Here is a 23,750-nt window from a genome sequence, read left to right as displayed (position 1 = left end):
GCCCACGGTTTAACTCTGTTTGTCCAGTGCGGAAAGCATGCTTTGCAATTCGTCCCCCGAGTTACTTAGCAGGGCAACGTCGTCAGCAAATCTGAGGTTACTGAGGTATTCTCCATTAACACTTAATCCCACCTGTTCCCAATCCAACGTTCTGAATACTTCTTGTAAACATGCTGCGAATAACATTGGAGAGATTGTGTCTCCTTGTCTGACGCCCTTCCTTATAGGTATTTTACTGCTCTCCTTATGGATGATGATGGTAGCTGTGGACCCATTGTAGATATCCTCTAGTATTCTTACGTAATTCTCATATACCCCCTGGTTCCGTAATGCCTGAATGACTGCTAGGGTTTCGACCGAGTCAAATGCTTTCTCATAATCTATGAAGGCTATTTATAGGGGTTCAGTATACTCTGTGCACTTCTCTATCACCTGATTGATCGTGTGAATAGAGCGTTATTGCCCAATTAAGACGCCGAGAGCATGTCTGAGGGTAGGCAGGACCCAGCATTTGCCGTCAGAGAAGCCGAGCTTAGTGTCAGTAGATAAGGCATTAAAGGACCGCCACTGAGGCACGCCAGTCAGCAACTGCGGCCATTCTGTCGTTTATCAGTGTTGCGAGATTGCCGCATCAACGGCATCGCCGTTAACTTCGACCGGGTGGTGTGTGAACAACACTACCGAAGATGCAGCAAAACGGCATTTTTTTAATGTAAAAATAAACGGTTTTTATGAATGTAAAAATAATGCTGAATAAACTGAATTGAATTGAATTGAAAAGTTGAAAAAAAATCTTTGGACACACTTCTGCTGCTGAAATGCTGTTACACGCGTTATCTTTGATTCGCATTCGTAACGACGTCAGTCGCGCGCAGCCGCAGAGCAGGGAGGACGCTAAGCCTACCAGAGTTGACCGACTAAAACGCATAAACAATAAAATGGAGGCGCCCGTGAACCGTCGCAGTGCAAAAAAAGGTAACGTAATTCGGCCTGACCAATGATCATGGCGGCGGCACGAAACAATAGGAGAAAAGAGTGGCAATACTCTGTACCCTTATGTAGTGACACTAGCCGAGCGCAAGCGACAAGCCCGCCGAGACTACGAGGAACATTTCATACCCTCCTCCATCACCATTTGTAGTGATTCACAACAGCTTTGCTGGACATCTACTTTCACGGGGCGGGATGGCGATCAATGCTTTTTTTACTAGGTGTTTTCGCTGTCCGGGTGATATTTTCCAGCGGTCTTTCACACGCCTATTTTAGCTGCCAGGACCTGCGTTAACAAGGTCAGCAAACATCGGTCGCAATGCGAATCTGTTGTGTCTACACCCCCCATCACAATGACTCGCGTTCCACTGCATGGCTGTTACGTCACACTTGGACATGTCTCTGTTCAGCGACAGCCGAAAGCGTTTTTTAGCGCCGAATACGTGCTCTCCGGGCTCACGTTACCGCACAGACGGTACGAAAGCCTGATGCAAAATGACGCATATGCAGGAATATTTCCTCTGTCCTCCCTATGCCAAAACTCAACGAAACTAAGGGTGAGGCAAAGTAGCCCATTCCACCTCTTTCTCCCTCTGTGCGTGTGCGTGCGCGTGCGCTACAGTAATTCTAACAACCTGACGGTCTTCGAAGCGCCCCGAAATATCGCGCACACGAACACATTCGTTTCAGGCCTCCATTGAAAACAAAAACAAAACCCGCTGCCGCGGTGGGATCCAACCTAAATCCGTGGGGAGTACAGAAGGTCAACGCCTCAGTCACTCAGCCACAACAGCGGCTTCACTTTAGGAATCTCTCAATAATTAAGAGACGGAAATAAAGGCGTTTAATATAAGGCAGGAAACCCCCTCACGAATAGTGTGGCAATGGAAATATGACTTTCTCAGGAACATATCGCATTTTCTCGGGGGAGTGGGGGGGGGGGGGGGGGGGATTCACGCGTCGATCGTAACTCTTGTTGTTTGGGACTTTTTTACAGCTATACGGTCGTCATGAAATGAGATCAGATTTTTAAGAAGTGACGCTAACAAATCACCGCCAAAAACTGGCCAGAGTTCCCGAGGAGCTGCATGGCATACAAAATACCTGCGCTTGCAGCCGTGTCAGCAGCCGGTAGTGCTCCGGACAAGTTGTAAGCCGGGTAGCCACTAATGCGTTCTTCCACATCAGGCACTCCTCGGTGGTCTCGGACCAGCAGCATACATTTCCATCGGCGCGCGGGCCACCAAGCTCGAGCAGCCGACGCACGATCCCCCAGTCAGGGCCAGACGCCTGGTACTGGAAAGCGACCATGGACATCGTCGTCATCTGATGATTGTGCCCACTGAAGATCACCGTTCATTATCTCCAACCCAAGCTGTCTCAGCGAAATCAATTTTTTGCCCTCAAGTGTTTGTCACTATTGGCACACCTTTTACTTGCATCAATGCATCCATGTGTGATACACCTTGTGTGCTCCTGGCGTCACGTGTCCCGTCAGGTGTCATGTTTCTTACACTTTAATAAAAAACGATTTGATGGTAAACGACCCCGGTAGGCAGCGTTTTATTGATTTTATCCCCATACAGACGACTGGGCAAAGGCCTATCTTATTCGCACAAGTTACCCAGCCAAGAAAACTTAGTTTTTTAATATTATTATCGCCTTATCGCGAAATCATGCCTACCAGCATAGTGCATGAAGGAGCATCTATTTTTGGAGTCGGCCCGTTCAGAGATCACTAAAAGCGGGAATACGGCCTCATGACTAGAACATCCAATTTTAAAACTGTTTCCATACCGAAAAAAGCTTTAAAAGATAGCATTTGTCGGCTCGAAAAGCCCGATTCCTTTGCATGTTGCTTGTCACCGTGGTTTAAACCCCCCTCCGAAAGCATCAGGGCACACGTCGCCACAATGATGAGGCGATGACGAAAGAAAAAAAAAATTCGCATCTTCGGGAAAATTGCCATTCATTCATTGGTGGCCAGCTCACTTTGTAAGGGTGGAAGGCGAAGCTGTCCTCTCGCCCCTGAGGTGCTCATTCTATACCCTGCCGTTACTCCTTCGTGCTCCGTCTTGGGTGATCTGCGACTGGCAGTGGACGTGGTAACGGCTTGGCTTTGAAAATTGCGCGACATCGGCAGCCCCAGCGCCACACTCTTTACTCGTCTAACCGTGCACGGTCACCTCTGCAGCGCCTGCGTCACACCGGTTCCCTCTTCCCCCTTTCCCTGCCTGGTCTCCACTGCAGCGTCACAGCCACACTCGTTCTCCCGTACCTCCATCCGCAGCCGTGATCCTCGTCCACAATGCGACATTACCGTATCGAATTGGTTTGTCGAATCGGGCAATATGCCGTTGCGGTTACATGCAAGCGCGTTGGAGACTAGCGCCGCCTTGTGTCATTTCTGAGAGGTGTGCCAATTTCCGGCGTCACCAATTTCCGGTAACGGGCAAGTTGCTTGTGTGCGTTTTGGCGTCTATCGCGAAGTTCGTCCACGCAAGAATGATGGGCAACGGTACTGTTCGACTCCAAATTTTGTAGCTTCTGGCGGCGCTGGTCGACCACTCTCGACATGTCGTAGAGGTTAAAAAGAAGGCCCCTTTCACCCCAAGTAGTCTGAGTGACGCTGGCTATCACGCCCAAGCGCAGGGAGCAAATACCTTAACATTAATACGCGAGAAAGTGGAGGGGAGAACAGCCCCGCTGGTAGCATAGTGGTCATCGCACCAGACGCGTATTCTCGAGGTCGTGGGTTCGGATCCCACCCGGCGGGAATTTTTTCTCCACTTTCATGATGTCTTTCAAAATTTGTGTGTGTGTAGTTCTGGCAGCAACAGTGGCGGTCTATAATACCGGCACCATGGTTTGAACCACGATGGTGGTATATGAATATGAACCGCGACTGGTAGTATGTGGGACACGCTGCAGTGCCCGCACTTGTACAGTAATAAGCCATTAAAGCTCTCCTGCACCACCCTTCGCGCGCTGAAAATGGCCTATAGCATTCCTTTCAACACTTCACACGTTTGACGGCGGCGGTTGGCTATTCAGATGCATTGTGGCAGACCGAACTACGACACCTTTTGAGATTGTACCTTCCATGCTCAACAGTACCGGTGTAAATGTAGCCATTGTGTCACCCCTAACTATGCCAGTTGTCGGGCAGGCACCAGGAGAAAGCAGGCGGTGGGCATGAACTGTAGCGTATTTTAGAAAGATAGGGCTTGACTCAACTATCCCGAGAAAGCTCACCGTGCTCAGATGCTTTGCCCCCTGGTGTTGCCTGGCGTCTCCCAGGGCGAGAAGCAGGAGGAACGGCAAGAACCATTTGGCAAACGCCGGAGCCTGCACCACGGTGAGCACGAGACAGCACTCGGCAAGAATACTATTTTTGCAAGTTGTCTGTCACTCTAGGTCACTTTGTCATAACGCGAGATGCACGGGGCGTGTGGAATTCATGTTACTAATGGAACACCAATAAAATTCTATCTAAAAACAATTTCAAAACCTCTGAAAATGTACCTCACCATCATAGTTTTGCGAAAAATGAACTTTCCTGCATCTGCAGGGTACCATTGCATTGCTTTTTGCGGTCTAATTATGACAATATCCACAGCGCAGCGGCGGAGGCCCTTTTTCGACCCCAGCCACCACTAAAAGAAAACGTAAGCCTACCAAATTGTGCTAGCTCATACATGTCCAATTTGTTCCTTTTCATATAAACATTGGGCACATTTCAGGCACACCGCAAGGGCATATATGTAATCCCGATAGCACAGATTTGCTGATTACGAATATACGGTGCACTTGACAAGCAAAAACCGGAGCGTTTAGACTGAGGCGACACAGCTTCAGATCGGCTTGCGTGTTTTTGCTGTTCAACTCTTCTGAAGTGCCATTGGTGAGCTGTTATGAAGTTACGTCTTACTTAGCCACGGGTGCGGATCAGACAGCCACATGAGATTGTAATTTTGGCCTCGAAGCTACAACGTTTCACGTAATTTTGCGCAAAGTTTCGGGGAATGGTATAGTAACCCCCGCCTAAGGCTAGCTGCTCTGGAATAGACGACATTCCTTCCTCGAGAATGATTGTTCTGTCCTCACGTCCAACTTCAAGATGAACTGCTACACTACAGCTGCCTATATAGTTAAAGTTGGGAAACAACTTTTTTTTTCCCTGCAGAACAGTTGCGTCGTATTCACGTAATATCAGAAACAGGTAATGCACCAAAGTGTTCGCGGGAATAAGACCCGCTTAATTTTAAGCGAGCTTATTCCCGATAGGTTACTGCAAGTGCACTTTGCCAGATTGAGCAAGCCTATGCTTCGAATCTTTGTAACCATTCAAGAGACACATTTAGAATTTTACTGAAGTTGAGAAATGCTGCCCAGGCATGCTGTTATTTCTAGTGAAGTGCACTGCAGGTTTACATGGATTGTTCGAAGAAAAAAAATACCTCACGGTTGGTGCGCTCCAAAAATGCGCAGGCCTTGTTTTATGTTGAAGACATGGTTTTTTTTATAGAGTAAACAACAGTTCATGTAAATTTGTGCTTACACGAAAATAAAGTAACCTGAGCATCGCCAAGTACGAATACTAAAAGAGAAAGAAGCACTTCTAGCTCTCAAGTCTTGGTTGTATACCTTAAAGGGCTGGTGAAGAGCTTTTCAAAAAAATTTTGTTGGGGGCATTACTTTATGGTTTTCTTGACGCTGAATTCGAAAAACATGTTTATTTTATGTGTAAATACACCCAAACCATCTTTTTTCGTCAAAATAAACGACGCCTGCCCGGCGGCGCGGTCAGAGCGCTGGCTGCCTTTCAGGATTGGCCGGCTGCAGATGACGTCATATTCGGAAGTGCCGGCGCTGCCGTGACCGCTCGGCCTGGAGATCTCATCGATCTCATTCTGTTCCCGTTCAGATACGGGCCAGAAGGACCTCTGGTGAATGGAGGGTTCACACAATCTTTCCTTAGAATATGAGAGCCTGAGGGAAGTATAAGCGCAACAAGTTCGCTCGCGGCGAGCTTGAGAAAGAGGTTCTCCCCCGACGACTCATGGCCGACTTATGCTTCTCGGGTGCAGGGAAGTTGTGCCGATATTGGTTCGCCGCTTTTACCACCACCGCTAGTCACAACTCCTGGCACATTTTTTCGACACACCATCATCCCCTTCTTCGCATGTGCGACTTTGTTTTTGCATTCGGGCAGGCGGTACAACAAGCTGTGTGCAGCGGCCTGCGATGCGTACAAGCAGCAGCTAGCGAGCGGCCGGTCGCTGCGTCGCGCGGAGGTGCTGGTGCCGCGTGTTTCCGTCTCCAAAACGCCGTAACCCCAAAACTTCCGGTGACGTCACACAAAAATAAAAAACAAAAAACAAATACGCAGAAGCCGTCTATGCATTAAGTAGTAATAAGGATAATCATAAAAAGTAAAAATATTGCTGCGCGTGCAAGCATTTGCATCGAAACGTTTCACGCATTAACGAAAGTGGGGCGGATGCGCCACGAGCGCCTACTTGTGGTACAAAGCACCCGTAAAAAAAAAAAAAGAAAAAGAAACAATGGCGTCTTTTGGTGTGTGCAATTTGTCCACGAAGTTTGTGTAGGAACTGTTACGAATGTAGTGCATCATAAGGCCGATAAGGCTCTAAAGTCGTCTGCGCCGTGTGTCTTGCCAAGTCGTCAGTTGTACGTGAGGAAGTCGTGGTGGGCTGTTTTCACTCGGAGCGTCGTCACCGATCTCCTGCCGAGAACGTCCTGGCTTCATTTGTTGCTGGTGTGTTGTGTCTGTAGCAGTTATCAAAAAAATAATAATAATAAACAGCGGGCGAGCGCGATCAACGTACAGGAGGCGATGGCGCGCTGCTTGTGTTTACATTCTCGAGTGACAATGGTTGTGATCGCATTGTTTTTCAGCAGTATGCCAAGCTTTTCACATGGACCATTTCAGTGCGGTTGCTTGCCCCGAGGCCACTCGCCGAAGCTGTAATTAGCGATGTTTTTATTGAGGGTATTTACTAATTAACAGTGAGCGGTAGCGGTATGGTAAAAATGCACACAGACTGCCTTCACTGGGAGTTGTGAGCCGGGAACGCTGTTTTGCGTTCCGCCTGGACGGAACGATATAAGCAAGGGCTTTCTCGAAATCGAAGTTCACGAACAAAAACACAGCCTCCGAAAAAGTTGTAGTTCTGGGTATTGTATTTCTGAAATGCAAGGGCGGAAAGTACATTGCACGATTTCTTTCTCAGCCCGCTAACAAACGGTGATATAATCGCAGGAATAATATTGGAATAATACTGCAGCATCTGAGTTGGGACAATTTTTGCAGGGGCCGTGCTCACATTTCTCGAAATTTCTATTTCCCCAGAACGCGTATGTGTCAAAATTGGAAGGTTAGCAGCAAAAGTAGATAAAGAGAGCGTTAAAATTAAACTGCACCTGTTGACTGTCATTCGCGAACGGTTTTGTTTATTGTCTGTACCATCTAACAGTGGTTCAGAGACCAGAGTCGCGTCACTTTGTTGGTTCAGTGTAGGGTATGGGGCATCTCATAGCACCATTCCCTAGTAGGCTGCTTTGCAGGTGCTTAAAATATAAATTATAGCCTACATCTGAGAATGTAATTACCAAAACCTGTGTCACCGAAATCATGCAGGTGCAATTGACAAAACTTTTTTCACTTATTCTCTACAGCTCCAATGCCACTATCTACCACCAGCTCAGCTCCAATTTCTAAAATTTCAGTAACTGGCAACAGTGCCAGTGTTTCAGTAAACTACTTATGTACTTTATTGCCGCTTTCCAGTTTTCGCTACAATTTGCGTAGACTTTTTGTCCCATTAATTGCAATTTTTCAGGTGAAGATGTGAGCTAGCAGTCCCTTTTTCTTATATTGATTTGATCAATCGTGTGGGGACACAAACCAAAAAAAAAATTGCACTTTCCAGCCACCTCATTGCATAGAGGTGATTTCCTGTACAAGCTGGGTCAACTTTTCAAGTGTAGTCACACGCCAGGAGCATCTTCTAGTGGTAACAAGGGCCGAGCACCAGACTTGTACCTATTTTCTCAATAGGTGCCCGGCACCACCAAGGCACACGAATGCACATGGCGACTTCCACAGCTACGCTGCACACTCTACTCAGTAACCGCCTGTGGTAGGACATGCCGCCAGACTCTTCCTACCATCAGCAATGCGGTGTTGTAGAAGGCCGGGGCCCCACCAGATTGACAAAGGTCGGAAGCCTCTCGCACGGGTAAAGGCAGCTTTCCAGGCGTGAGTTATCCTTTCAAAGGTCCGCACTTGACCAGGGACACCTGTACCCATTAACGAAACCAGTGGGTGCCCGGCGGTGTGCAGATTCGAACCCAGTACTTCCCCCATATGAGGCGAGTGCAGTACCTCTGAGCCATCGCTGATGAGGCATAGCCACATTACGTTTCTGCAGTGCACTGCAGAAAAGTTGTGTCCACGTAATCCAGGAACACATTGACCGCCAGACTCATAGGGTTTTCTGCAGAGGGTTTTCTGACACCAGTGCTTAAGGCGGTTGCAGACTGCCTCCGTATCAAGTTTAAAAGGCAAAACGAAAGTGCAGAGGCCCGATGAAAACAAGGTGAAAGTGATGCCGTATCTTCATAAGCCGTCGCACAACATAAAGAAAATTATTTCATGGCGCAGTGTTCGAGTAGTGTTTTCTGCACCATGAAAGCTGTCCAGGCTGTGTACGCACATTGAAAACGCCAATACTGGGAGAGCTGGCAAAGGTCATGGTGGAGGTGTGGGTCCTATACAAAAATTACACTTGGGTTCATGAGAAGCACCAACTTCACAGTCTCTGGCATGTTCTCTCACCGCGGCTTCATGGCTGTAAACAAGAGGTGCGCTTGAGAAGCAGCGGCTTTACAGCCCGAGGGCCTCACATGAATCCATTCCAGTGTACTACATAAGTCTGCAATTCTTGCCGTAGCCTTCTAGTCAGAAGCAACAGCCCACCTCTGCAAAGGAGCAACATTAGCACCTCGAAGGACTGACATCAAACCATTGCAACCTGCTGGGCAACTGGTTCCTATTCTTACTGCAGCTGTACAGCCAGAATATTCTTGAAATGCAGCAACATGAAGCGCTTAGGTCCTGAAATATTCTGATATGCCGCATCATTTTCTATTCTAACCGCAGCTGCATAATCAGATGCAACTGTGCATGCTTGAAAATCATTGACACAGCACTCTGAAGCCCCTCCAACTCGTCATGGTTGCTAGAACAATAATAACTTCCAAGTGTATGGAAGAGGTGTTGAATCTAAACAAACTTTATATTTATGGGAAGTCTCTGAAAAAATTGTCCCACTTGGTAGAATAATGGCTCTATCGTTGTAAGCGGACGCTGGATACCTGACTGTTTGCCAATACACTTTGTAAACTCCTTTGGAAAAATTTATACTCTACTGTTAAACTGCACAAGCACCAAAATGTAATCATGAAACTCCAGCCATCACTATGAAGCACAATTTCAAAAGCACATTTTTATTGCTCACGAAGGTCATTCTACAAACTCTGAAGAAAAATAAAGGAAAGATAAATTGCTGGGTTCATTCCTCAGAAATGCACTGCACAATTCCAAAATAACTTTAATAGCTGACAACACTTCAGACAGAATCCAACACTGCCAACAAAATAATGGCAATTTGAGATCAGTACACCCTTAGTCGGCCCCTTTGATGCCACCTTCATTAGCAACGGGAACAACGAACCAGTAGCGTAGCAGGCATAATAAAACACTGCGTGTATGTGGATTTTTAAAATCAATTTATCAAAAACACATCAAGTAATGCCGCGGGGCCACATACTTTCAGATTTCTGCAATGACGGGGTCCAAATCCAGCAATGTCTTTGGTTCCTTTTTCATAACTTGTAAAGAATACTACTGTAGTGCCCTATGTAGTGGCGCTGTCATCCCGTACTCCGGAAACACAGCCGCGTGAGTAAATTGCGGCGCACAAAACTGACAACTGTCTACCTCCGTAGCCAGCGGTTGAACCTGCTTCACGTGTGGCCACCTCGAGGTCACTTTCAACAGTACTGTCGAAGTTTGCGTCGCGACGCCCGGCCTGAGTCGCCGAAATTGTTCCAGAGGAAGACGCTGAGAGTCATGAACATTCTTACTGTTCACACTGATAATTAAGCGTACGGGTGTCTACTTTTATGTCGGGGCTCAACCTGTTTCTCTGGCATCACCCCGGCGCATCATAAAATTTTTAGTGGACACTGGCTCAGCTGTATAGATAATGAAAGAACAAAGCTTTCAAAACCTTTTCAGAGACCAAGTTGAGCTGAAGAAATCGCAACCAACATTACTGGATTTTTCACGTCGAAAAATTCCTGTGCGTGGACAGTTCCCTGCCCTCACTGTGCACAAATCGGAAACAGCTGTAGTGACCTTCCACATTACCAAAAGTGGAACATCACTTCTGGGTATTGATGCCGTAGAAGCTTTTGGTCTCCAGATTGTGGGCACAGAATTACACTGCCTTACTATGGCCAAACATTGACACAAACCAAGTAAAACGTTGACACAAGGCCCCAAAATGCATCCACAGCACTCAAACAAGTTGTCACCGCCCACCACAAAACCACGCCAGTCTGAAGAAATAGTCTCTGGTGACGTCTGTACATCAAGATGAACTGAGACAAGCGACAGTGGAGGATAACACTCTCCGAGAAGTTTCCCGTTACGTGCAGACATCGTGGCCGCCCCACAAGAATCGGGCAGCTAAGCTGACTCCATACTATGAAGTCCAAAAGGAGTTGACAGCAGTTGATGGCATGCTCTTCCGTACTAAGCGCATCGTAGTTCCTGTCAAACTCACAGCGACTTTTGTCCAGCTGGTTCACAAATCCCACCCTCGTATCGTGAAAACCAAACAATGCCTATGAGAGAAGTATGATGGCCAGGGTTAGGCAAACATGATGAAACAGCTATCTGCAGTTCCATTTGTCAGCACGCGGAAAAAAGTGCCAAGATCTCACCCACACCACTTCAGCCAATTCCTCTTCCTGACAAACCTTGAGACAAGATAGCTATTGACGTTGTTGCTCCTTTTCAGCGTGCACCTGGAGACTACCAATTTGCCATTTCAGTACTTGATTATTTTTCAAAATGGCCAGAAGTGGCTTTTTGCACTGACGTTACCACTCACACGGTGACGAAGTTGCTTCTAGCACTCTTCGTACGTGAGGGTTACCCTACTGAAATAGTGTCTGTTCACGGTCGACTTCACATCAAGGGAATTTGAGTCCTTCCTTGAAGACCGTGGAATCAACCACATCTTTTCTGCCGTGTACAACCCACAGGCAAGTGATCTCGTTGAGATTTGATCGTGTACTGAAGTCATACATTCAACTGGCTCTGCTGGAGCAGCGTCCAGTGAAGGAAACTGTGACTGAGTACTTGGGAGTATACAGAGCCACCCCTCGCAGCACCACCGGTCTCTCCCCGGCCGTTCTTCTACATGGCCGACACATGAGAACTTCTTTGGACGTCATTGGTCAGCTAACAGCTAACTTCAGCACAAATCCTTCACGGGAGACGAGTCCGCTCGGAAAAAGAGTCGCAGAGTGTGAACGAAAAAGTAAGGCATACGCTGAACAACAGCGAGCTGCAAGAGTCCCCAAGTTCCAAGGTGGCACCTACATACGAGTGAAGAAACCAGTTCCTGGACCAGTTCCTGGCTCCAAATTATGGACCACTATTAAAGATCCTCAAAAAAATTGGCCGCTGGTCCTTCTATCTGGAAGACGGTAGAACTTGGAATGCTTCACAGCTATCAGCGGTACCAAAAGAGGCATCACCAGGGCAAGAAACTAAGGACCACTCTTGCACGTACAACATGCCCCCGTTGACGGACTACCAAAGTAGAGCTGCACCATTGAAGACTTGGATCACTGCACCTGGGGGTCCGCCACAAACACAATCTGCGAGTTCATCCGCAGATCAACTTGAGTCTTCACGCGCTGTACCACCACATGTTCCACCGAGCCCACCACAGCCGCAAGGTTCGCAGCCACAAAGTCTGGCTCCAGGCTCTGGCATTGAGGAGTGCAGTGAACCGGTAGAGGGAAACGGACTCAATGCCAGGGCCACCACCTGACCGGCCCAGGAGAAATCGCAGACCTCCAGTGCACTTCCAAGATTACGTGCAGTGTTTCGACAGCTGTCAGGGCTCATACAGACAGTTACTGTATTGGTGATTTCTGCACACAAACGGTGACCGTATTGGTGATTTGTTCAGACAGGACTGTCTAGTCTAATGATTGTTTATTCCCCGGGAGGGAAAGATGTAGTGGCCCGCAGAAGCACCAGGTCCCGCCATATTATCCGTCGATGCCAACATGTGGTACCACCTCTGTAATATGCGTACGCGCGCGCGCGCGCGCGCACGCACGCACGCACGCACGCACGCACGCACGCACGCACGCACACACACACACACACACACGATGTGCAGTGCAGTGTATCTGTACAGCCGACATAACTACTTATGCTTACGAACAACCATAGTTCATAGCAGTCATGAAACACTCTATATAACGCCAGCGCATTTGATTACCTGAAAAATATTCGCGCTCATTAATACTGCTTTGTTTGTAAGATACGCAGTCTCAGACGATTGTGTACAGGATAAAAACGCATCGTTGCTCCGATTGTACTACCACCCAGAGCAACCTGCGAAACCACTCCGTAAAGGATACTTTCCGTTGCCAGTAGAGTGAACTAGAATGTGAGTTGTAACACCAGCTACGTAAACCTCACGTTTAACGTCGGGTGAGCCCATGTTCACAGCCAGAAAAAGAACCCTTGTAGCTTGTCACCACTGCTGTCGTAGAACAGAGCCACTCAAATTCCATCAGGGAGATTTTACACAGACACACAACACACCAGCAACAAATGAAGCCAGGACTTTCTCGGCAGGAGATAGGTGACGACGCTCCGAGTAAAAACAGCCCACCACGACTTCCTCACGTACAAATGACGACTTGGCAAGACACACACGGCGCAGACGACTTTAGAGTGCTTTAGAGCCTTATGATGCACTACATTCGTAACAGTTCCTACACAAACTTCGTGGACAAATCGCACACATCAGAAAACGCCATTGTTTCTTTTTCTTTTTTTTTTTTTTACGGGTGCTTTGTACCACTAGTAGGCGCTCGTGGCGCATCCGCCCCACTTTCGTTAATGCGTGAAACGTTTCGATGCAAATGCTTACACGCGCAGCAATATTTTTACTTTTTATGATTATCCTTATTACTACTTAATGCATAGACGGCTTCTGCGTATTTGTTTTTTGTTTTTTATTTTTGTGTGACGTCACCAGAAGTTTTGGGGTTACGCCGTTTTGGAGACGGAAACACGCGCTGGTGCCGGGTCGCTGCGCGGCCGGTCAGCGGAACGTGTCAGTGCTGCACAAACGCAGTTTTAGAATAGGAGAACCGAACTGTTGTGGTCACCCGAAAGGTAGCGGAAACGCAGCACACTTGTCGCCGACGAACTTTAGAAAAACACCTTCCCGAACAACTCCAGCCAGCTTCGGTTGCACGGATCGCCTCGGAGGTTGTGAACTTTATATTAGCACCGAGACCGATATTTGGTCACTGCTACCTCTACAATCGCGAATGACTATCCTTAAAACAGTTTTTCACCGCACTATCATCCCATTTCTCGCGTGCGAACCTTATTTTCACGTTAATAGTCATTCTAGCCATCGGTGCTATGTTCATTCTTGCGCGCAGGTAACGCCATCCGTCGGCCTCTCGCCGCATCTCGTGCTCGGGCAGGTTGCTGCCGACGACGCGCTGCGCGACCGGTCGGCGCTCCGCATCGCGATACAAATTCGATCACCTCTTTCAAAATCACCTTGGATGACAATCCCTAGCACAATTTTTCACCACACTATTCATCCACTCTCTCGCACGTTCACTTGCTTTTGGCGACGGCCTTGATTCTGGCCGGCAGCGAAGAGTGGTCGCTGCCCCGGCATATGCGTGGTGCGTGCGAGCCGTTTCGTGCGCCGTACAGGAATGCACGACCGGCGAGTGTGCGGAGCGCTTCCGCGCGCAGAAAACGCTTCATGCTTTCAGCTTGCTTGATTTCTTCTTAAAATCTAGCTACTCAGCTCAGTTTCCGTCACAGCCAACAACGTCGATCGGCAAAACGAGCAAGAAGTTCGCGAAGCCCTGAGCGCTGCGGTCCCACGAATTTTTTAATCCCCTTATAATAATGGGTCAGGAACTAGGGGTACCTGCATATTTGTTCGAGCCAGTCTCTTCGCGTATGAAGCACAGAGCACCCGACGACACGGCCGACCCTGCGACTACTCGTGAAGGCAATGTAGTAGCCACGGGCGCTCGGGTAGGAAATCTCTGGTATCTAGGAGTCGCTTTGGGGAAGCACACAGTAGCATTACGGTTGAAAATCCACGCGGTAGCAACTCTACACAATTGAGATTAATAAAGGGCACATTGCACGTCTGCTTAATTCGGAACTTCGCTGAGAAAACTGGGACACAGCGAAGCGGCGGCGCACGCCGCTGGCCGTCTTCCGAATATGACGCTACTTCCGGTCGCTGCCTCTCGGTTTCTCGCTCTTCCGGCGGCACAGCCGCGAGCGGTGGGCGGGGCGTCGGGTCAACTTTATCGACGAATATCTCAGTCCCCAAGCGAGATATGACGAAATTTTTTTTACAGTCATAAACTATCCAACATACTAATTGTAAAAAACAAGCATTTACCCACTTTCAAAACCACTTCACCAGCCCTTTAATTCTGGGAATAAAATTTTTTCAATGTTGCATGGTAAAATGCAGCGATAAGATGCTGTAATCGTACACTTTACCAAGTAATATCCAACATCAATGAACACTGAACGCTAGAACAAGAAATATTCGGTGATCTGGCCAAGAAAGCTGACTTAACTGCAAACCAGCACACCCACGCTCACCCAACGCAAGCCATTTTCAGGTAGACATCATGTTATTTCCCTTCAACGAAATTTTTAATTCTGATTGCCAGTGGCGAAATTTGTGTGCCGCCTCATCCATTTCGGCCTTACATTTAGCAAAAGTCGCCTCTATTTTTAGTGGCTAACGCATTGTACTGATGGCATAGAAACGTGTTGGCCCCCTGTTTGCGCGATAAATGGGGAATCGCACGAATGGACTGCGCGGCAATCCCAGTTTCACATTGGGAAGCAGTTCAGCACCTCCCACCGGGCTTGTGCTCCAGACAGTTTTTGGCACAGCACGGTCATGTGTGCAGTTAATAACCAGTTCGACTCTAGTGAGCGCACAATTAAAGATATATTTTCCTTTAATCGTGCGACAACCATGAAGTGGAAATAGTGCGAGTGACGACAACTAAATGCTCATACTGTCCGGAAACACAACAGGAGCCAAGGACACTTTTGCTGCTGTCTTTTACACAGTACCGAAGTTGTTGGCACGCCTTTTTTCGGTTTGCTATGCGGCTTACCACTTGCCGTGCTTGCTCTGGCATTGTTGTGGTATTTATTTAACACCCGTGAAATCAATGTCACACCTGGCAGTGGTGACCCACGTGCGCTTACGAAAATATTTTCACTGCCGATTGACATGGCTAGACCGCCCTTGAATTGTTGATCCGGGCGTACAGTGCATTGCGTATTCCCATACAAAAATCGCGGGTGCAGTGCGTATACATATTGTAACACGTGCGCTAATAAAACACACCTTTGCATGCCGTATCAGCGCCCCAATGTCAATAAGTCGCCAGGCATTTAGGGGTATGGATTAATCTATACCACCTGAGGATCCCTGACGTGCGACGCAATCTCGGAGCGCATCGATTCTTGTCTCCGTATCCTGCCTCCAACGGAAAAACAGCCGCCATGTTCAGCATCGAACTCGCGTCTCCGATTTCAACAGCACAAAACCTTGGCCAATGCATGGGCAATCGTTGCAGCTACTCTGTTAGTGCTAAAAGGCTGAAATTGCACATTTGCACTCTAAGACTTCCTTCGTTTGCTAAGGACCGATCGGCGCGACCCATTGTGAGAATCTGGCCGAATGACGAAGCCGAGCATAGACGAAGCCGAGGGAAGACTGACAACAGCGCAATGAAAACGGGATGCACGCCTAACGCTATGTGCCTGCGCAGACTTCGTTTTTCGCTCCAATCATACAGCGGTCCTCGCCGTTCGCCGAATGTGGAAGCACTTCCTCGCAGTGATTCATGTTTCTGGGTCATCGTGGCGGAGGCAACTTACAGGAGTGTAAACGTAAACAAGCCTGGCAAGGTGCACGCACGTGCAAGAACGTGTCAGTCTAGAGGTCAATATGGGCATTGTGTGTCGCGTTGTTACGAAAAACCAAACACTTTGTTCTCATGTATCGGAATACTTACTTTGAGCTCAGTCACTTCAGCATGCTCGGACAGCCGCTGCAGCTCTTGTTGACGTATTCCACGCGATGAAGCTCGTGGGTCACCAAGGCTGGTATCGTGAACTTGAGGGAGCTCGCTCGACTGGCGGCTCTCGGGTAGCTGCTCTTCATGATGGCGAACCTGCCCCTGCAGGAGACTCTGGACGAAGATACGAAGGTAATATGCAGCTTCCCTTCAAGAAAACGAGTGTGTGTGTGTGTGCGTGTGCGTGTGCGTGTGCGTGCGCGTGCGCGTGCGCGTGCGTGTGTGTGTGTGTGTGTGTGTGTGTGTGTGTGTGTGTGTGTGTGTGTGTGTGCGCGCGCGCGCGCGCGTGCGTGCGTGCGTGCGTGCGCGTGCGCGTGCGTGTGCTTGTGCGTGTGCGTGTGCGTGTGCGTGTGTGTGTGTGTGTGTGTGTGTGTGTGTGTGTGTGTGTGTGCGCGCGCGCGCGTGCGTGCGTGCGTGCGCGTCGGCAAGATAATAGGGAGTTTTAGAATAGGGGGCCCCAACGCTCTGGGGCCCCCAAGCGTCTTGGGGCCTCGTACTGCGCATGCGCAGAACCCAAGCCGCCCTTGGGGTTTTGCGTTTGCGTTTAGCGCGCACGCTATTTTGCTGAAATAGCGGGCGCCCCAAAGCTGGCCCCAAGAGGAGCTTGCGTCGCTCTCGCAGGCAGCGAGACTTCGCGTGATCGACAAAAATGGCCGACCCCAAAGGGCAAGCTACCCGAGCGAGGTTCACCGTCGAGGATGACATAAATTTATTAAAGGAAATTTGCGCAGAAAATCCATTTAAGGACTCAAAAGCGTGGCTGGTCATCGCCAAAAACATCGAAGTCGGCACAAAAAGGATCTTCACTGTGCGGGCCATCCGCGATCGTTGCGACCTGCTGCTCGCACAGTTCGTGCATGAAGATCGCACAAACTTAAAAAAGTAAGTGCTGCTTTCGTTTGCCAATTCTACCACTTGCGTTTGTTGACAGAAAGCGTGGCATTTGCTTCATTGCCTGTCACCTGCCGCCTACAGAAGTTCAGGAGTTCGTGCGCTACGTTACAGGTCCGGTACTGAAGAGCAGTATGACGAAAAGCACCTCCTAATGCAAGATACGCTTGATCTGGCAAAGGAGTTCGGCTACCAGATTAAGCGGTCGGCGGTGCGAAAAATAACCGTCGCCCGCTCGCACCAGCGCTCCGACACTGCGGCAGAGCGGACCGCGGCATCTACTGCACGAGACACCGCGGCGGCCGCTGCTGTGAGCAGGAGCTCCGCCGACAGCCTCACGCAGCCGGAAAATCCCGAGTGTAAGTGACCGCCACGAGCATGTTTCTTTGATTTTTGAATGCTATTTTTGAAATCAAGAAAACAACCGCGTGCCCATTGATTGCAAGTGTAGGCGCCGACGCCCGTGTCATCACGGGGGCGCCGAGTGAAAAAAATAAGTGGTGTCTGGTGCCGAGAAAATTTTGTGCCGGGTACAAATACGGAAGCATTTGGTAAAAAAAAAAAAAAAAAGTGGTCCGGTTTTTAAGGAAGTTTTATCTTGAGAACTGGCGCTGAAAAGACCGACCAAGAAAAAAAACACAGGGTAATGCGCTCCTGTTTGTGGTCTGGTCCACAGAAACACAGACCATCAAACCTTTACCCTGCGGTTATTTTGTGGTGGTAAATCTGCCTGTCGTCATCGATTTTTTTTTTGGCTCCGTTTTTCGTGAAAAACTTTCGTTTTGTTGCCCTATCATTGGTTCCTACTTGACAACATTCAGCAACCCTGTCAAACAACTACAACATTTCTTACTATGCTATAACATTTTTTTGTAGAAGAACTGCGTTTTTGTCATGAACGGTAAAATATACACTACGCCCACAAATGACAGTCACCCGCAAACCTCAGATATATATATATATATATATACAGATGTTTCTTAGTGCAATTGTTGAAGTTACCAGCACCTTCCCCGCCAAACGAGGCTGGCTGGGCTTCATAGTTGGCTTCGATCAGAGAAAATTACGCTTCACATAATAGTTCCTTTCGCACAATATGCACTGCCCAATAGTTTTGTCGTGAATTGGGCTTTTGCAACAGATAACATTTGCTGTGAAATATATTGTCACGGGTGGACAATGCCCCATGGCGCCATGGCCAGGCATCGAAGACGAGGAAAAGGCTGGCAAGCAGCCTGCATAGGCTGTCACGGCTGCTTGTAAATATTGTAAATAGATCATCCATAATCATTCATGGTTCGAGTATTGCCACTGTGTAACAATATTTTCAAATACAGGCGAACCTCATTAATTCAAACTCACTTATTTTGAACTTGTGGTTTATTCGAACTGATGCTGCGGTCCTACCAAAGTTATGTGTATTTCAATTGCTTTCGTTAAGTCGAACTTGTTTTAATTTGAACAAATTTTTGGGCCCCTTTGAGTTTGAATTAACGAGGTTCGACTCTACTTCCCCAGCTGTAACAGCGTTGCTCGGAGCGGTGCCCCAAAAGTGTGCAGTAACATTTTGCAGAGTTGTTGCTCATCGTACACTGTGGTAAAAAAGTACTCTTAAATTATTACTGGGGCGCAATGAGTCCAGCAGTTTCTTTTTTCATGTCATGTGGTTGACTGTGCTTTTGGTATTGTTGATAGAACGTACAAGCTGCATTGAAAAACATTTTTGTCGGATGCACGTAAAAAACTGCCGATTTTCTACCATTTAAATCGTTGCTATATTATTATACTTTGTGTTTAAAATATTTGCAACTTTTTTGCATTACGCAAAATGTTTTCCAGGGCTGCATGGTATATCGCCTGGCGTGGCAGACGTACTTCAGTATGTTTATGAAGACAATGCCAGATACCACGACGACATCCCGGAAGACACGCGGAGCAGTGGTGAGGAGGGCCCCAGTGATGACCTGCAAGGCACCACCATCCGAGGCCCCAGCTCCAGTCATGGCCGAGGTGCCAGTGGCAGCCAAGTGCTAAGTGTTCGGGAACTGTTGAGCTTCCCCCCGCAACAAACGAGCCAAAGCACCGACCGCCCCACCAGTGCCAGCCAAGTCCCAAGTGCGCGGGAAACCTCAAGCTTCCCCCCGCAACCGACCAGCCAGAGCACCGGCCCCAACAGGGAAGCTCCACAAGGAAGACGGGGCAAGTTGATAATTCTTTTCTGCTTCGGAACACTTGTACGCACTTACTCGTTGAAAATGCAAATTCGGCAGGGCTTGCAGAACTAGCGATTGCATTAAAAATGTAATGCACATTCATTTTGCGGCAGTAACAATGGTTGGGTGAAACAAAGGAAGTTGAAAAAGTAAACTTAGACTAAGTACACTAAGTACACTGACTACATGCACAGCATTCTGGTGACAGGCTGTCATGCTTTCACAGTTTGCACGTTTACCAGACACTCTCCCTGATATCGCTTGATCACACACTTCTCTGCTGTGGTAGTTACGTCACAATACCTGGAAGCGATTGCAGAGAAGGCCCTTGCAGATCAGGGGCATTTTATCTAGCGATAAGACAGTTATTTTTAAATCAAGCAACAAAAAAGTTTGTTTCTCATTTTCCAACAGGGTGATAGAAAGGGCTGTATCTTCACGCGCTGATATTTCCACGTGCCTTGACAGAACTACCACAGACAATGGCACGCTCCAGCACTTTTCTTTAGGGAGTGTGTCCACTAAATGTATTTCAGAGTGTGTCAGCCTTTCACCAGAGTGCTCTGCAGGCACAGAGCGGCACGATCTCCTGTGTTTATTGTCGTAAAGCTTTCGACTGTACACTAACTAGGCCAGTACAGTGAAATGAAAAGTCGACTAAATAAGACATACATAAAAACAAGTCCACGGGGGAGAATGGACAAGGCCCAAAGCCCGCCTCGACATGTAACAAGGACAAGTGCTCACACAAAGTCAGTTGACAAAACCAAGTGGAAAAGCAAAGGAAACTGTGAAGGGGAACAAAGTTGGTGGCACCTCACTTTAGTTGTTATGCCACCAAGCTACACACTGCTGTGAGGTGTGTGGGATATTAAGCTTAACTGCAAACACGTAAACTTTTTTCCTCCCATCACTATAACCTTAAATGCGGTCCCATTTTACCTTCATTAAAATACAGCCACAGCACTTATGAACTCAACTTTAAACCTCAATACGTGCCACTCTGAATTTTAATAAAAGGCTGTTACAAAGAATTGTTTGGAGAACAAGTGTAATGATCTCGTGTTTCTTTTTTTGGTACTTTGTAGGCGTTAGCAGGCCCAGAGAACCGGAGAACAATCTCCAATTCTTTCAAAGAAGACTTACCCATGAGAATGGATGGCGCGACCAAGAAAACTCAAGGGAGCTTCGGCGCCTCGCCTTAGAAGAAAAGCGTCTGGATTTTGAGTGGGCCTCATTAGAGCAGCGAAAAGCTGAATGGAAGGCTGCATGTGAAGAACGAGAAGAGGAGCGGCGGCTACGGATGGAGGAGGTGGCCGAGCTCCGGAGGGAGAGAAAGCAGGAGCAAGAGGAGAGGGCAGAAGAACGGCGGTTATTGCTGGCGCAGCAAGAAGCCCTCCTCCAGCAGCGGGCGGAGGAACACCGCATGTTTATGGCTCAGCAGGAGGCACTTTTAAATGTCATTCGAGCACTCGCCATGAAAAAGTAATTGCCTCTGGATAATCCATTCTTTACCTCTGAATTTTCCAAGTTAGTCCCTCCATCATATTATTGACCTTCTCCGTCTTCTAGACCCGTCTTTTGTTATCCACTCTGTTACCCTGTTAGTCCACTCTGTTACCCTTCATCTCACTACACAGCCAGCCTCAGTTAATTTCTTTCCTTTTACTTACTTATTTTTTCATGTATGATATCTACTTCTGCTTGTTCCCTGATCCAGGAAGGTCGTTTCCTGTCCATAAGTGTTGCTTCTGTAATTCTTCGTTTCACGGCTCATTGAGCCAACCTTATTTTGCTTTCCTGTTGTTTAGTGAGGTGGTAAGTTTCCTCTCCATATGTCATCACCAGCAGCATGTTTTCATTGTATATTCTTCTTTTAAGTGAAAGAGGTAGCTGCTTTTATTTGTGAATTAGTGCAGGGTGCACCCCAGCCCATCTCCCCCTCCTATCAGAAATGATTTGATTTGATTGTAGGGTTTAATGCGCCGACGCAATGCAGGCGATGAGGCGCGCCGTAGTGGAGGGCTCCGGATTAATTTTGACCACCTGGGGATCTTTACCGCGCACCGAAATCTCGTTCACACGAGCGTTTTTGCTTTTCGCCTCCATCAGAAAAGCGGCCGCCGCGGCCGGGAATCGAACCCGCGACCTCGTGCTCAGCAGCGCAACGCCTTAGCCACTGAGCCACCGCGGCGGGTTCCTCTCAGAAATGCAAGATTATGTCCTCGTCACGTTCTGCTTTTCCTCTTTTCATGCCCTTGACAGCCTTTTCTACTTGTTTAGTTACTACAGTGGAGCCCGCTTATAACGAACCTGAGCGTCACGCGGCCTCCATTCGTTATGTCCCGAAGTTCGTAGTAAATGGACCCGTGTAAAAAAAAGTAAAGAAAAAGAAATCAGAAGTCAAAAGAGAATGTATTTTTTTCGCAAAGAAGTCCATGATGGCTGCTTGTTTCTGCGGGGCAGACTTGATGAGGGCGGTCTCCAGTTTATTTAGAGCAACCGCGTGATCTTTGCCGGGGCCCTTGGCGTAAACAAGTTGTTTAAGCTCCTCTATGTAGCCCATTACAACCGGCGCACTCTAGGCGCAGGCTCAGAAGTTTCGTCATCATCCACGTCAGATTCCTTCGCATCGCTCTTGCCCCGCCCCGGCTGCACTTTCGAAGTGGTAGTAGGTGGCAGGAAAAGCAGGGTCACTGCCGTCGGGGAAGTTTGCACGTGGAGCGCAGAGCAGTTACCAATTACGAGCAGCACGTGCATGCCTTGTTTCTGCATGTCACGGTCGAACTCGCTCAGCCACTCCACGAATAAATCTCACGTCATCTACGCCTCAGCGTTAGGCCTGTAGTGCACAGGCACATAGCTCCTAAAGCAATGTGGCTCGTTCGATTTTAAGATGATGAAGGGCATGCGCCGGTCGCTGCCATCCATGTTAGTGCACAGAAATAGTGGGACGTGCACTTTGCTATGCTTCCTGCCAGTGCATGTGTCGCTTTTCATAGCATGCATTTTATCGGGAAACATCTGGCAAAATAACACCGTTCAATTTGCGTTATATACGTCACACTTCGCATAGCTTGAAATAACTTCTCCATTTTTTTCAAGCCACGCTGCAGCATCTTGGTCACTTGCAGACGCCGCCTTGCCGACAATCAACTTAAACAATGCCGTGCCGCACATTGAACCGATGTAGCCACCCATTGCCTGGGCAAAATTCGAAGTCTCTGGCTTTGCGTAGCATCATTGGGCCACTTAATGGAATGTCGCAAGCCCGTGCGTCGATGAACCACTTCAGTAGCATGTCGCCGGCAGAGCTGGGAAGAGGCTGTCGTTTCAACCCACATCGCGGTGCGGTCATTCGCTGTAACCGATCGGCAGGGCTCAAAGTCGTTCAATGTACATGGGATTTCATGTCATTGAAATAACGTATATTTTGACCGTCACACAGGTTTTGTTCGTTATGAGAGAAAGTTCGTTTTAAGTGGGGCTGTTATATGCGGGCTCGACTGTAGTTGGACATTACAAGCTAAGCTCATTCCCTCAGTTTCCCCTGGTCTAACGTCGCTGGCATACAGGCGGGTGTTGAAATGTTCGGCTACTTTTATTGCCTTGTCCATGTTGTGTGTAATGTTGCCCTTCTTGTCTCTGAGTGCATACATTGTCTTCCTCTTAGCTGTTTTCAAACTTCCTCCTAGTTCCAGTGTTTCCTGGATCACTGCCATGTTGTACGCACGAATGTCATTTGCTAAACTTGTAGTAATCAGCTTTGTCAGCTCTGCTGATTGAAGTTGATTCACCGTACTTGACACCTTTATGATCTTACGTTTCACAAGTAGTTCCTTCGTTTTCCAAGTTAGCTTTTTAGTTTGTTTCCTACATGCTGTTCCCCCACACCTGCTTAATCTGTGATTGTCATTTCTGGGTTGTCGTTTAGCCTATCTTACACTATCCTTATTGTCCTCTTTGAGAAGTGCAAATTTGTTTGAAAGGTTTCGTGTGTCCTGGCACTGAGTGATTGCATGTTGGGTTTCTTACTTTTCAAGATTTTCCTTCTTTCTTTTTGAGATTCACCCTTACCTGCCACTACCAAATGATGAGGGAAATAAATATATGTAAGCTTTATAACCACTTGTGTGTGATGTGTAT

At 48.0% G+C, this 23,750-nt stretch overlaps 2 protein-coding genes across 2 annotated transcripts in view; one reads left to right on the top strand and one right to left on the bottom strand.

The window, feature by feature from the left end:
* Positions 1-17,004, bottom strand: part of LOC144159865 (uncharacterized) — a 21,547-nt gene extending 4,543 nt beyond the window's left edge. The window contains exons 1-4 of the mRNA XM_077691530.1: positions 17,001-17,004; positions 16,438-16,643; positions 4,246-4,338; positions 2,095-2,286 (exon numbers count right to left, since the gene is read on the bottom strand). Coding sequence (XP_077547656.1) covers positions 2,095-2,286; positions 4,246-4,338; positions 16,438-16,643; positions 17,001-17,004 — 495 coding nt within the window. The remainder of the gene's footprint in view (positions 1-2,094; positions 2,287-4,245; positions 4,339-16,437; positions 16,644-17,000) is intronic.
* LOC144154735 (uncharacterized) lies at positions 16,943-23,750 on the top strand. The gene is made up of 4 exons (XM_077685867.1): positions 16,943-17,382; positions 17,506-17,750; positions 19,231-19,590; positions 20,693-23,750. Exons 1-4 carry the CDS (start codon positions 17,150-17,152, stop codon positions 21,091-21,093), a joined length of 1,239 nt encoding a protein of 412 aa, XP_077541993.1. The 5' UTR covers positions 16,943-17,149; the 3' UTR covers positions 21,094-23,750.

The sequence above is a fragment of the Haemaphysalis longicornis genome, unplaced genomic scaffold (assembly GCF_048455015.1).
Source record: "Haemaphysalis longicornis isolate Haplotype H1 unplaced genomic scaffold, Haemaphysalis longicornis Haplotype H1 scaffold_1, whole genome shotgun sequence".
NCBI lineage: Eukaryota > Metazoa > Arthropoda > Arachnida > Ixodida > Ixodidae > Haemaphysalis > Haemaphysalis longicornis.
This window is presented reverse-complemented; position numbering and strand designations above follow the sequence as displayed.

Bases quoted from the DNA above. Each gene is read 5' to 3' on its own strand.
- LOC144154735 (XM_077685867.1), top strand. From the start codon at position 17,150: ATGGCCGACCCCAAAGGGCAAGCTACCCGAGCGAGGTTCACCGTCGAG. The intron at 17,383-17,505 runs GTAAGTGCTGCT...GCTACGTTACAG, and splicing joins GATCGCACAAACTTAAAAAA to GTCCGGTACTGAAGAGCAGT. The intron at 19,591-20,692 runs GCAAGTTGATAA...GGTACTTTGTAG, and splicing joins AGCTCCACAAGGAAGACGGG to GCGTTAGCAGGCCCAGAGAA.